Source organism: Beta vulgaris, chromosome 8, assembly GCF_026745355.1.
Source record: "Beta vulgaris subsp. vulgaris cultivar EL10 chromosome 8, EL10.2, whole genome shotgun sequence".
NCBI classification, from domain to species: domain Eukaryota; kingdom Viridiplantae; phylum Streptophyta; class Magnoliopsida; order Caryophyllales; family Amaranthaceae; genus Beta; species Beta vulgaris.
In genome coordinates this window covers 26,275,014-26,288,363 of record NC_079209.1, presented here as the reverse complement: position 1 = coordinate 26,288,363, position 13,350 = coordinate 26,275,014, and the positions used below count along the sequence as shown (strand labels likewise).

Below are 13,350 nucleotides of genomic sequence, written 5' to 3'. Positions count from 1 at the left end.
AATACCGATAATATTGGTATTATAAGGAGAGAGAAAGTAGAAAAAGAAAAGAAAAGAAAAGAAAAGGAGTGTGTTTACTGCTTCCTAATTTCCAAAACCACGACCATTACCTTCTTCCTTGGTCAACTTTTGCTTCCGTCGCCATTAAAACTGCAAAATTCTCCATCAAAGCTAATACTTTCATTATCAATCATCATCAAACTTCAACTCTTGTTCATCATTCATCAATATCTCTCGGTTTTGTGGGTCTTTCGAAAAGGAAAATTTTGGGTTATTTAATTTGGACGTACGGTTTTCGGGTTGAAAATCGGATCAAGAGGCCGAGATCATTGGGATCTTTTATAGAGTAATCTCACCCTGTTAGTTCCCCTAACCAAGTAAGTTCTAACCTTATGTTTTAAATTTTTAACTTGGTTTGATTTTGAATTTAGGGATTCGTCAAATTAGGGTTCTTGAGTAAATTAAATTGGGGAAAATATATGTCATACCAAATTTGTATAATTGATTCATGCTTGATTAATTGTATCTAAGTATCATATTTTCGACTTTGGCTTGTGCAATTATTATTAAGTTGGATCGATGATAGTTGACTAGTTTTAAGTATTAGTCCAACACTATGAGGCTACATAAGAGCCGACCATAAATGTCCTTAGTAGCATAAAATAAGGATTAATCCTATCATCAATTTTTCCATTCTCATTTGCAATATACTGTGAAATGGCATTATAACATATTGTAGATATATGTATGTATATATATATATATATATATATATATATATATATATATATATATATATATATATATATATATATATACATATATATATATATATATATATATATATATATATATATATATATATACATATATACATATATATATATACATATATACATATATATATATACATATATATATATGTATATATATATATGTATATATACATATATATATATGTATATATATGCAGCTTGCGAGTGTTTTAAAAAAAAGGGTGAAGGCAATAAGCAGAATATTAAAGAGAGCACATCATGAGTTAAATTAATGATTGTTAGAAGTATCTTAATTTCCCACGTGGTTGCTATATGTGTTGTAGTTGTTAGTGGTTGTCAAATTGTCGTCTATTCTAATTTTTGTTAAGATCATAGTTTCTAGTTTGTTGCGGTTGTTGCTGAAATGGATGTGGTATAGTTGTCAATAATAACGACGTCGTGGTGTGGGTTCGTAAGTTTTAAGTAAGCTATGCCATTAATAATTGAATCATGTGAAATATAGTCAAGTAAAGTATAGTCAAGTGACTTATACTATATTATTATATTGTAGATTGCGGGTTCGTAGAGGAACCTTTTTGACTTGAGATTGAGATTTGCTAACTTTGATTGATGATAAGGTAAGATTTCTTACTGTGCTTGTACAGATGAGTCCAGAATTTTTTTTTTACATTGCTTAGAAATTTATTTTTCCAACGAGATTGTTTTATGAAGTTTATACTTTGAGATTTATATTGTACTTGATATTTTTTTTTGAAAGAGTTGAGATATGTTTATGAGATTCATATTGGAAGGAGGAAGTTCCTCTATGATACCAAGTTGAGATTTTGAAATGAGGAAGTTCCTCACCCTTACGAGGGTTTATAGAGTTTTATTGTGGGGTTGCCGGTAAGCGGTATTCTCTGAGTTTGGAAGTATGTTGAGTTAACAGTGTCTCAATAATATATTATAGTATTTGGGAGTATGTTGATCAATACTCTTGCCATTTGTCTTCCTTCTTGGTACATTATCAAGTTAGGGGTATGCATACTAGGGACTTTGGTGTTTACCTTGTCTAGTGAGCCTAGCTAGCTCATTGGATTTTTATTACTTCCGACTCACAGATTACGAAAGGTTATATTTGAAAGTTTTACATAATAGTTCTGAAAGAAAGAAAGATTGGATTTGAGGTTGTTAGAAAGTTCATATATTTTATATATAATATGTACAATTTTTAAATAAATTTGTAAGATATTCCTATATATCTTACCTGCACATTGAATGGTTTTGTTTTATTACCGTATTAAATCTTGCTCAGCCTGTGGCTGATATTATAGTGTTTAATGTGCAGTGACTTGAATATAGTTAGCTCCAGTTGGGTTAAAGAGTGTGTTGGATCTCTTTCTATTTAATAAGACTATAAAAAGACTTCCGCTCTTATTTATTTGACTATAAGATTTATGTTCTGGTTTGTAATAATTATTTCACATTTCATTTAGTTGGTCTGTAATAATTAGTTAAAACTAATTGGTTATTGTTTTAGTTAGAACGAGTAGCCTTGCGGTTATTACTAATAATTATCGCGGCGTAGCACCATTGTATTTCCAAGTTTATTTATATTAAGTTGATTTTAGAAGTATTGGAAATTCGGGGTTGTTAAAGTTGGTATCAGAGCTTTAGGTTACTAAGATTTCCTTAACACGACTTTAAACAAGAATAGGTAATAAACTTATTAAAATTGAAAAGACGTTGTGAGGAAGTGATATGGGAAGATAAAGGAATTATATTATTATGAGCTGATGATATATACTTCTCTTTTCATGTTCTTGCTTGATTTATTATTTTCTTTTCTTTCTCTTTGTTAAGAATTATTTGGTAAGGGTGAATCATTTTTGGTTTATCTTTGTTTCTATTGTGCTTTTAAGATGATGCGTAGACACGCGCGTGCCAGAAACTCAAGCTTGAATCGTATGATGCGTGAGATAGCTCAATCCACTCGAGCATTAACTGATGCTATGGAGAAACTTGAGGCTCAAGCTACTGCTCTTAATACTCGTTACTTATTTTCTGGCAATGTTATTAAAAACTGCTGTGATTTCAAGGCAATTGACCAAAGAAACCTTCTTCTTTTGATGGAAGGGTGACCCTACCAAGATGGAGAACTGGATTAGAGAATTTGACAAAATTTTTACCACTCTCCAAGTCCCTAATGAGATGAGGGTTGATGCTGCTGCCTATTATCTGGTTGAGGATGCTGATATTTGGTGGACTCATAACAAGTTTGATCTGACTACTAAGGTGACTGTGGATGAGGAAGGAGAAAGCTCATGGAAGAGAGAGAGTTTGGTTGGACTGAGTTCAAGAAGGCGATTCGTGATGAGTTCTTTCCAGCCCATATGAAAGAGGAAGAGGACGGAGTTTAATGATCTCGTGCAGGGAGATATGTCAGTTCATGAGTTCTATGTGAAATTTCAGGAGTTGGCTCGTTTCTCTAAGGGGTTAGTTCCTGATGAGCAGGAGAGAGCGGTGAAATTCGAGGAGAAGTTAGACCCGATCTTCATTCTAGGATGGGAGCTGGTGAGTATACAAGTGAAGGAGGTGTACACTCGTGCTTGTAATGCTGAGAGGATTGAGGAAAAGAGACTAGCTGCAAAGAAGTTGAAATCCACTCCAGATCTACTCAGGGGCAGAAAAGGGTGATACATCTGGTTCCACTGGTTACAACAAAGGTAGAGGAGGTTTCAATAAAAATCGAAACTATAGGAACCGTGATTCTGGTGGTATCTATAATAAGGGAGGTTCTAGTCAGCAATATTATAAGGAAAATCAGAACTCCACTCCTTCCCGTAACCAGCCCCAAGGCAAGATTCAGAGGACTGATTGGATTTTCTATTGCAAACGTTGTACTGAGAACCACCCTAGCAAGGATTGTGATGGTAATTTGGTGGAGTGTAATCACTGTGGGAGGAAAGGGCATCGTGCTTATGAATTTTAGTAATCCTAGATCGAAGAACTTCAGCCTGAGATGAGTTCGAGGAATGGGGCATAAGCAAATAAGAGACCCCAGAATGGTAATAACAGTCGTCCTGCTCTTTAAACACCAGGGAATGCTGCACCTAATCACAATGGAGGGACTGCAAATGCTACTCAAGGACACAAAGGTGATGTGAGGAGGAACAATGGGCAAGTTCATGTGATGAACCAGACTGAGGCAAACACCAAGGGCAACATGGTCACTGGTACTTTTTCTATTCATTCGATGTGTGTTTATGTGCTATCTGATTTGAGTGCTTCTCATTCTTTTGTGTCTGAACTTCTTGTGAAAAAGTTAGGGTTAGAGAACTCTAGGACTTGTGATGTAGAAATCTCTATTCCTTCTGGTGTGATTATAACTTGTAATAATTGTATCCAGATGTCCTATTATGTGTGGTATACCACCCTAGTAGCTGATTTGATAGCTTTTCCTTTGCATGATTTTGATGTAATTCTAGGGATGGATTGGCTTAGTAGCATAAAGCCAAGATGATTGTGAGAACAAAAGGTGTTGTAGTTGGTCCTAGTGGAGTCCATGAGTTTTATAGAGGGTCTTCTTTGAAAATCATTTCTGCTTTGACTCTAAAATCCTATTTGAGGAAGGGTTGTCCTATGTACTTGTGCCATGTTCACGACACTAGTAAGGAAGAGCCACGTGTTGAAGATGTTCGTATTGCTAATGAGTTTGTAGCTTTCCTGATGATATTCCCGACATGACTCTGAGACGTGATGTTGAGTTCAGTGTTGACTTGATGCCTGGAACTAGACCTATTTCTAAGCCTCCTTATAGAATGGCGCCTGCTGAAATGAGTAGGTAACCAATGTTGACTATTGACACTAACATAGCTATGTTTGTCAACCTTGATTCCTTTACCAACCTTGTGAACATCCCACCAATCGCAACGAAACAAAATCACACGTTTTCCATCCAAATATTGTACCTCGAGTATTTCAATAAGGATTCCAATATAGTCATCTTCCCTAGCCCTAACAATACTTTTCACCATAACACCACTATTTTGGTTAACCCTCTTATTTTCAGTATCCTTTGTATGAAATCTAAAACCATTTCCAGGGCATCCATTGAAATATTGAACACCTTTTAAAGGACCTAAAGTCAATGTTCGTAAATCTTTTACCACTTGATCATCACCTTCCTGAGGTAAATCCATGACCTTTAAAAAAATGAAGAAAAAAAATCATCAACCTAGTATCATCCAAAGGTAAAAACTAACAAAACTAAACTTTTGACATACCCGTTCACGGAACCATTCTATCAAATTTTTGTCAAACGACCCTTGTTCATATTCCCTATGGGAAAAAAAGAACATTCGTCATACATAATAAAGGATTTATCTTTTTTGAAGATATTTAAAAATATATATAAAAAAATCATACATGTATTCTTGGACTTGAGTCAACTCTTCTTCTGAAAGAGATCTACATTTGGCCTTCCCCAAAGGAGTACCACATGGTGCAAATATTGATAAACCTTGATAATCGTCACTATCTTTGTTAGCGTTCCTTTCAAGTTGAGTAAATCTTGTTTCTATGTCATGTAGATACTTTGAACAAAAAAGCATACATTCTTCAATGATGTAGCCTTCAGCAATAGAACCTTCTGGCCTACTTTTGTTTCGAACGTAGCACTTAAATTTGCGCATAAGCCTAAAAAATAATAATGTTGTTTAATAAAAAATGTTTAATTATGTGGAAAGTCAAGTGAATTAAAAAAATATTATGTAAATATTACCTTTCAATTGGATACATCCAACGATATTGAACTGGTCCATCAATTTTTGTTTCCTTAACCAAGTGAACACACAAGTGGACCATGACAGTTTAAAAAAGAGGGAAGGAAAATCCTTTCCATCTCACATAGAGTGATAACAATTTCACTTTCAAGATCATCTAAGTCTTTTGAATTTAGTGTCCTGGAACAAAGGTCCTTAAAAAAGGAACTTAACTTCACTATAACATCATACTTTCGGTTGTGACACTTCCCGAATTACAAGCGGCAATAGTTGTTCCATTAGCACATGACAATCATGGGTTTTAAGACCCGATATTTTTCGCTTTTCAAGATTTATGCACTTTGAAATGCTGGAAGAATACCCATCTGAAACCTTCGTAGCCTTTAAGACCTTACAAACTTTTTCCTTTTCAGCCTTAGACAAAGTGTAAGATGCAGGAGGAATATGCCACTTTCCATCTTTCAATTTCGGAGATAAATGCTTCATAATTTTCACACACTTCATATCGTGTCTAGCCTTTAAAGTATCTTTTGATTTCCCCTCAATATCTAGTAATGTGCCAAGAATGTTGTCTAGGAAATTCTTTTCAATATGCATGACACCAAGATTGTGACGAGAAAAGGGTACTCCAATAAGGCAATTGAAAAAATATACTTTTCTTCTTCCAGTTATCATCTCTTTTTGAGAAATTTCATTTTTTTCCAAATTTCATGTCTTCGAGGTCTCTAACTTGAGTTAAAATATCAGTTCCAGATGTCTTTTTAGGAGGACCCCTTGTTTCTATTCTCCCATTAAAAGATTTACTAAATCTCCATTTATGGTCTGTTGGAAGAAAGCACGAGTACCATATAACAACATGATCCTTGATTTGGTAATCTAATGGAGCTAGTTCATTCATACAACGAGGACATGCCTTACAAACCTTGGTAGACCATCCTGACAAGTTAGCATATGCTGGAAAATCATTAATAGTCCACAATAATGCAACAGGCATATGAAAATATGAATTCTGAGAAGCATCATAAGTCATAGCTCCATTTCCCACAACTCCTTTAGCTCCTCAATTGATGGTTGCAAGTACACATCAATGTTATTGTCTGGCCCACTTTTTCCGGGAATCAACAAGATAGTATATTGTACGAGTTTTCATACACATCCATGGAGGCAAGTTATACACAACAAGAACTACAGGCCATATACTATAGTCACTTCTAAGCCCACCAAATGGATTGAACCCATCACTAGCTAAACCCAACCTTACATTACGAGAGTCCGAAGCAAATGTAGTATGATTTTTTATCAAAATGCTTCCATGCCTCACTGTCGGTCGGGTGCTTTAGGACTCCATCATCTTCACGTTTATCAAAATGCCATCTCATGTCATTCGATGTTTTGGATGACATGAACAACCTTTGCAACCTTGGTTTTAGTGGGAAATAGCATAAGACTTTCAGACAAGATCTATTGCGATTTGTACCACAAATGGAACATTTTTCTAAATCAACGTTCTCCTTCCAAAATAGCACGCAGCCATGTTCACATGCTTCTATTTTCTCATAGTGGAAGCCGAGATCAGTTATCATCTTTCGTGCTTCATAATAATTCGATGGCACATCAGCACCTTTGGGTAAAGCACTCTTGAACATTTGAAGCATACTAGTAAAAGCTTTATTAGTCATGTCGTCCATGCATTTGATTTGAAATAACTTCAAGATGAATGACAATTTGGAGAACTCGTCACAACCAGGGTATAAGGTTTTGTGAGCATCTCTCATCAAATTTTCAAAGATCCTTGCCTCTTTCGTACCCTTTGTGTACTTAGGAAGACTGGCCTCAGTTGATTGTTGCTCTTCATCAAGATCATCATCTACATCATTATTCGGACTCCAGACTAAATCTTTCATGGATCATCCTAAATATATCATCACTACTACCTTCACCTAAATCATTTCTACTTCTTTTAAGTAGGGGTTTATATTCTCCATGATAAATCCAACGAACATAACTTCGAACAATGCCATTAAGTAGCAAATCATTATAGATTTCTTCCCTTGTTTTATGTCGACTATTGTTGCACCAATTACAAGGGAAGGTACCTTTTTATCCTCTTCTCCTATGTCACTACTTAAGGCCAATATTAGAAAGCATAGTCAAGAAACTCATTAACTCCTTTACTATAAATCAAGCAATCTATTTTCAAATTCCATCCACTGTAATCTTTTCTTTTAGACATCCGAATCATCCATGATTGAGAAGATTTCTTACTACAAGATAAGCAATATATTATATTTAATAATTAGAAATAACAGTAATATATATAGTAGTTCAAGTGTGAAATTAGGACAATTAATTACAGCAAACAAAGAAGCAACAAAAAATAGAGTAATGGGAAAGTACCAAAATCATGTTGTAGAAAAAAATGAGAAATTTGCTTCAGCTAAAATATGGAAAGCGGATGAAATTAAGTATTTCTTTTGTTTATTATAGTTTTGAATTTTAAATACACAATCTCAAATACCAACTTCAAGCAAGCACATAGAAAACTCAAACTAGATGGCAAAGATAAAACCGGTAGGTGCAACATGAGTAATAGAATTTCAGATTATGGAAACAATAAAATGAAAACAAAATAAGAAAATTAAGACAACTAGGAGATAGCAAAAGTATCAAACCATGCAGTAACTTCTAAAGTTCGATTCATGGTCCGCCATGACCTGCCTAAAGTCTAAGCTTGTAGAAACAAAACCCAGAAAAGACAGCAGCAACTAAATGTAGAAACGACACACAAACAAACCCAAAACAAGTCATAAATCAGCGTTAAAACCTCAGTAAATATAGCAGGTCTTGCAGTCCTATAACACCACTAAAATAGTGCAAAAGCTACAAAAATCTATAAAAACCAGTACCTAGACCGAAGTTGCAGCACTGATAACCTCCCAATTATCACAAATTAACACCTCAACTCACGTCCCCAAAACCTGTAGAAAACAACCACCAAGAATCCAGTCATTCCTTTTCAACCGCAACATCCACAAAAGCGGGAATGACTGCCAATAATGAGTTGCCACCATTACATTGAGTAATCACCTAAGAAAACTGGATGAAATTTATCATCCTTTTCTTCCAAGAATTATGCTTTCTTCTTCAAAATATGTAGAATTGAGGAATTTTGTTTTGAGAAGTTATGTTAACTTTTTTTCTTTTTTTTTTTTTGGTGATCAAAGACGGCAGAAAAGCCCAGCGAGCAAAAAGCCAAAAGAAAACTTTAAAAGAAAACTAGGAAATAATCAAATAACTCTCAGTATTGCGCTTAATCAGGAAATATTGAATATTTTACATAACAATTCGATAATTTAAGAAGTGATTCAATTGCTTAAAGAACAAATTAAACACAACTAAGGCAGAATTCAGATATAGTGAACGCAAAATCGGGATATTATCGAATATTTTATATACAACACAAAACGACTAAAATTTGAAAATTGCCACATAAATCCCTAAAATAATCAAAAACACCATGAATAAAGAGAGGAATGACGAATTACCAGTTCAACTTCAAGGATATGCGCAATTCTACAAGATGAAGGACCGGTGAATTGCATTTAGACTAATGATGAGGTCAAACGCGTAGACTCTAGAGTAATTGAATGCAAAGCGTAACTCCGTAAGGATGGGTTCTTCGTCTTCTATTCTCTTTGGATCAGATGTCTGAGAAGATTTCGATTATCAAAGAAACGACAGTCAAACAACAATGGTTGAATTGCAAAGAATACAAATTCATAAAAGCCAACCGATTGAATTGCAATCTTACCAACGACGGTGTGAGGGAGAAGTCGATCGTCAAATTACATGCATGAATTACAGTGGTGGAATCTGTGTGATAGTGTGAGAATTAATGGCGATTTTTGAAGGTAAGAAGAATAGAGTTAGATAGATGTGTGAGAAATAACTCAGCCTCAAACGAGTAGGTTTAGAACTCGGCCAAAATTCCTTCTACCACCATAAGCATATGGTTAGCGCCAATATTTTGGGAATTACAAAAATTTGATCTAAATTTTACGTTTAAGTAAGAAACAAATACTGAACCAAATATGCTTAAATATGTGTGTTTAATAATTTAATTTGAAAATAAATATAAAGAAGAATAAATAAGCTAATAAATTTACAACAAATTTATTTACTTAAAATGCATTATTTATAGATAGATTTATGTGTTTCTAATTGGTTGTTGAACACTTTTTTTCGAAAAAAAACTCAACATTTCTATTAAAAAATGTTAAAGTATTTTAACAAAAATGGACCACATCTACCCTACTTCTAATATGTATTATGTTTAATATACTTTTATATAGAATAACAAAGTCTGATGGCTAAATTTGTGATGAAAGGTATATTTATTGCCATGAAATTATATGCCACTATATTCTATTTTCCAGTGGCCAAAATAGATTTAGCCACGAAAATTTGTAATGTGGCAAAAATCGTGGCATAAATGTATGTTTGCCACGAAAAATTTCTTACTCTTGGCTGAAGTTTAAAGTTTGCCACGAGAAAATATCAACCTGTTGCATAACTTTGATATTTGCCATGGGAAATTATTTACCCATGGCATAAATTTTTCTTCTTCTTTAGATTCTGTCTTACTATTTATTTTTCCCGTGGCTATATGCAATTATTCGTGGCACAAGTGATGATTTGGTGTAGTGTTAGTTTATTTTTCCCGTGAATTTTGATTTCCCATGGCATAATTCGTGGCACAAGTGATGATTTGGTGTAGTGTTAGTTTATTTTCATCCTGACTATGATTTTTCTCTTTTGGATAACAACATCTCTGAAGAAAATAATGTTTTCCAGCGTCGACAGTATCTGGAGATGAAATTAAAGCTTTTTGGCCCTCATTCCTAAAATTGAAAATCCTTCCTACGCCAACCTATTTCGACCCATTAGCCTATGTTCAACTATCTATAAAATAATCTCAAAAATCATCATTAATAGATTAAAGGAAGTCATGGGTCAAATTATCCATGCCCTTCAAGGTGTTTTATTCCTGATAGGTTAATTCAGGATAATATTCTTATTGGCCATGACATCTTTCACTTTTAAAACTGAAACGGGTTCTAATGGTTGGATAGCCATTAAATTGGATATGGAGAAAGCTTATGATAGATTAGAATGAAATTATATCTTTTCCGCTCTTGATAAATTTGGTTTTTGTCCGCAATGGATAAGTTGCATCAAGGAATGTGTTTCTTCTTCATCCTTTTCTATCTTAGTAAATGGGCTTCCAGGTGAAAAATTATCCTCTTCTCGAGGGATTAGACAAGGTGACCCTCTTTCTCCTTATTTATTTATTTTGTGCATTGAGCTTCTCGCTAGATTACTTTCTTCAACTGCTTCAGGCCCTACTAAACCAATTGGAGTTCCCATTGGTAAGCATAGGTATGCGAGTTCATTTTCTTACTTTTGCAGATGACACAATGATTTTTGCTGAAGCCACTAATTATAGTTGTCTAATCATCTGTCAAATTCTGGATAAGTAACTGATGTCTGGTCAACTAGTCAATTATCATAAATCTTCTTTCCAATGTACTTATAATATCACAGAGGAAGAAAAAAGTGATTTTTCGTTCCTTTATCATTCAAATGCAGGAAACTAATGATATAGGGGACTATTTAGGTTTTCCTATTATTCATTCTAAGGTGACTAAAGAAATCTTTAGCTTTGTGGTATGTTAAACGACTAGCCAACTCCCTAAATGAAAAGCCAGTGCCCTTTCCCAAGCAAGTAGGCCAATTCTTCTCCAATCAAATCTCTATGCTAAGGCTAGTAAATGCAAAGTTTCTATTGCCTAAATCTATTCTAGTGAATCGGGATAGAACATATAGAAATTTTGTTTGGAATAAGGAAACCATTAATAAATCCCCAAACCTTATTGGTTGGGATCGAATTTACAAACCAAAATCGACGGGTGGATTAGGTTTCCGTAAAGATGAAGCTAACAACCAAGCTATCTAACTGAAGCTCTTGTGGAGGATTGTTAAAAATTATAATAATTTTTGTTTCAAATTAGTTCAAAAACATACATAAAAAATAATAGTATTCTCTCTGTTAAACCTTCCAAATCTATGTCTTGGCAATGGTGTAACCTCATAAGTTTATGTGATATTTTTAAAAAATGTTTATGTTGGAAGATTGGTGATGATAAAAGTATTAGCTTATGGATGGATAATTAGGTTTTCCAGTGTTCTCTAAAATATATCATTAATCCTATTGAAAATCTAACGGTTAATAGATGTATTCTGCCTTCTGATCAATGGGACTCTCATATGCTTCTTTCCCTGGTCGCCCGTCATGTTGTTTTACTGATTTGTTCTATTTATATTCCCTGCGGTCCCAACTAAATGATCTCAAACGGGGCCTTACGGCTAATGGTGAGTACTCAATTAAGAATGGGGCTCTTCTTGCTCAACAGATTCTTCCTTCCTCTTTAGAAAACGTTGAGTATAATTGGATTTGGAAGCTTAATATTCCTCCGAAAATTAAAAGCTTTCTCTGGAAAGCTTGTAATGATGGTATCCTATCTAAATTAAGTCTTGAGAAAAGTCATATTTTTTTGCCGCAGCAATGGGTGTGCTGTAACAATGCAAGTTAATCTATAGGCCATCTTTGGTTTGCCTGCCCTTTTACTTTAGATATTTATTCCCATTTTAAGGCCTTGTTTGATTGGCCGATCCCCCCCTTCTTGTTTAGCAAATATAGATCTTACTTCTCTCCGTTCTATTTTGGAAGCTCGTCTCTCGTTGTCATCTAAATCAGAAATATCGCATTTTTCCTTTGTTTGGTGGTTTGTGTGGTGTTTAAGGAATAACCTTATTTTTCATGATGAAGTGGTTTCCTTTGGGAAGGCAAGTTTTATTATTAGTAAATTTGCTAGCTCGTGGCCCAAATCTCTTAATTCGCAAGAGAGAGGTCTAAGCCTAATCTAGTTGCAAACACAAAGAGTACAAAACCTCGCACATATCCTGGTTCGACCTGGCCCCCCTTGCTACTGGTTTCTGCAAACTTAATATTGATGCCTCCAAATTAAATAATGGTAATGTTGCGCTGATCTTTGTGATCCGAGATTCTTCAGGTGATGCTCTTATGATTGGAGCCCGTACGCTTGGTCCTAACATTTTCATCCTGCAAGCTGAAGCTTGGGGTCGCAAGGAAGACGTTATTGCAGCTTTAAAGCCGCAATAACGTCCTCCTTGCAACCCCAAGCCTGAGCTTGCAGGATGAAAAGGTTATCACTAGTACAGAATTCAAAATTTGTATCGGACCTAGGACCACCATTTGCATCGGACATTGGTCCGACGGCACAGGTCTCGACGCAAATACCACATAAGTGATCTGCGTATGTTTAGTGTTCGACGCAAAATATAAGTCATTTGCGTCGCATGTTACCTAACTTGCGACGCAAATGACTTTTTTATACGTATAAAATTGCTCATTCGCGTCACATGTAAGGTTACATGCAACACAAATGGCCTTTTTTTTATACATAAAAAAATGCCATTTGCATAACATGTAAGGTTTCATGCGATGCAAATAGCTTTTTTATACGTAAAAAAAAAGCCATTTGCGTCCCATGTTACCTTTCATACGAGGCAAATGAGCAATTTTATTCGTATAAAAAAAATCTATTTGCGTCCCATGTTTGGTAACATGCGACGCAAATAGCTTTTTTTATACGTAAAAAACAGCCATTTCTGTCACATGTTAGGTAACATGCGACGCAAATGAGCATTTTTATAATAAGAAAAATAAT

General features: G+C 34.7%; 1 protein-coding gene across 1 annotated transcript; it reads left to right on the top strand.

Moving 5' to 3' along the window:
* The first annotated feature begins 2,906 nt into the window (after positions 1-2,906).
* LOC125492842 (uncharacterized) lies at positions 2,907-4,278 on the top strand. The gene is made up of 4 exons (XM_057391493.1): positions 2,907-3,098; positions 3,228-3,329; positions 3,427-3,688; positions 3,857-4,278. Exons 1-4 carry the CDS (start codon positions 2,907-2,909, stop codon positions 4,276-4,278), a joined length of 978 nt encoding a protein of 325 aa, XP_057247476.1.
* Positions 4,279-13,350: the final 9,072 nt, after the last annotated feature.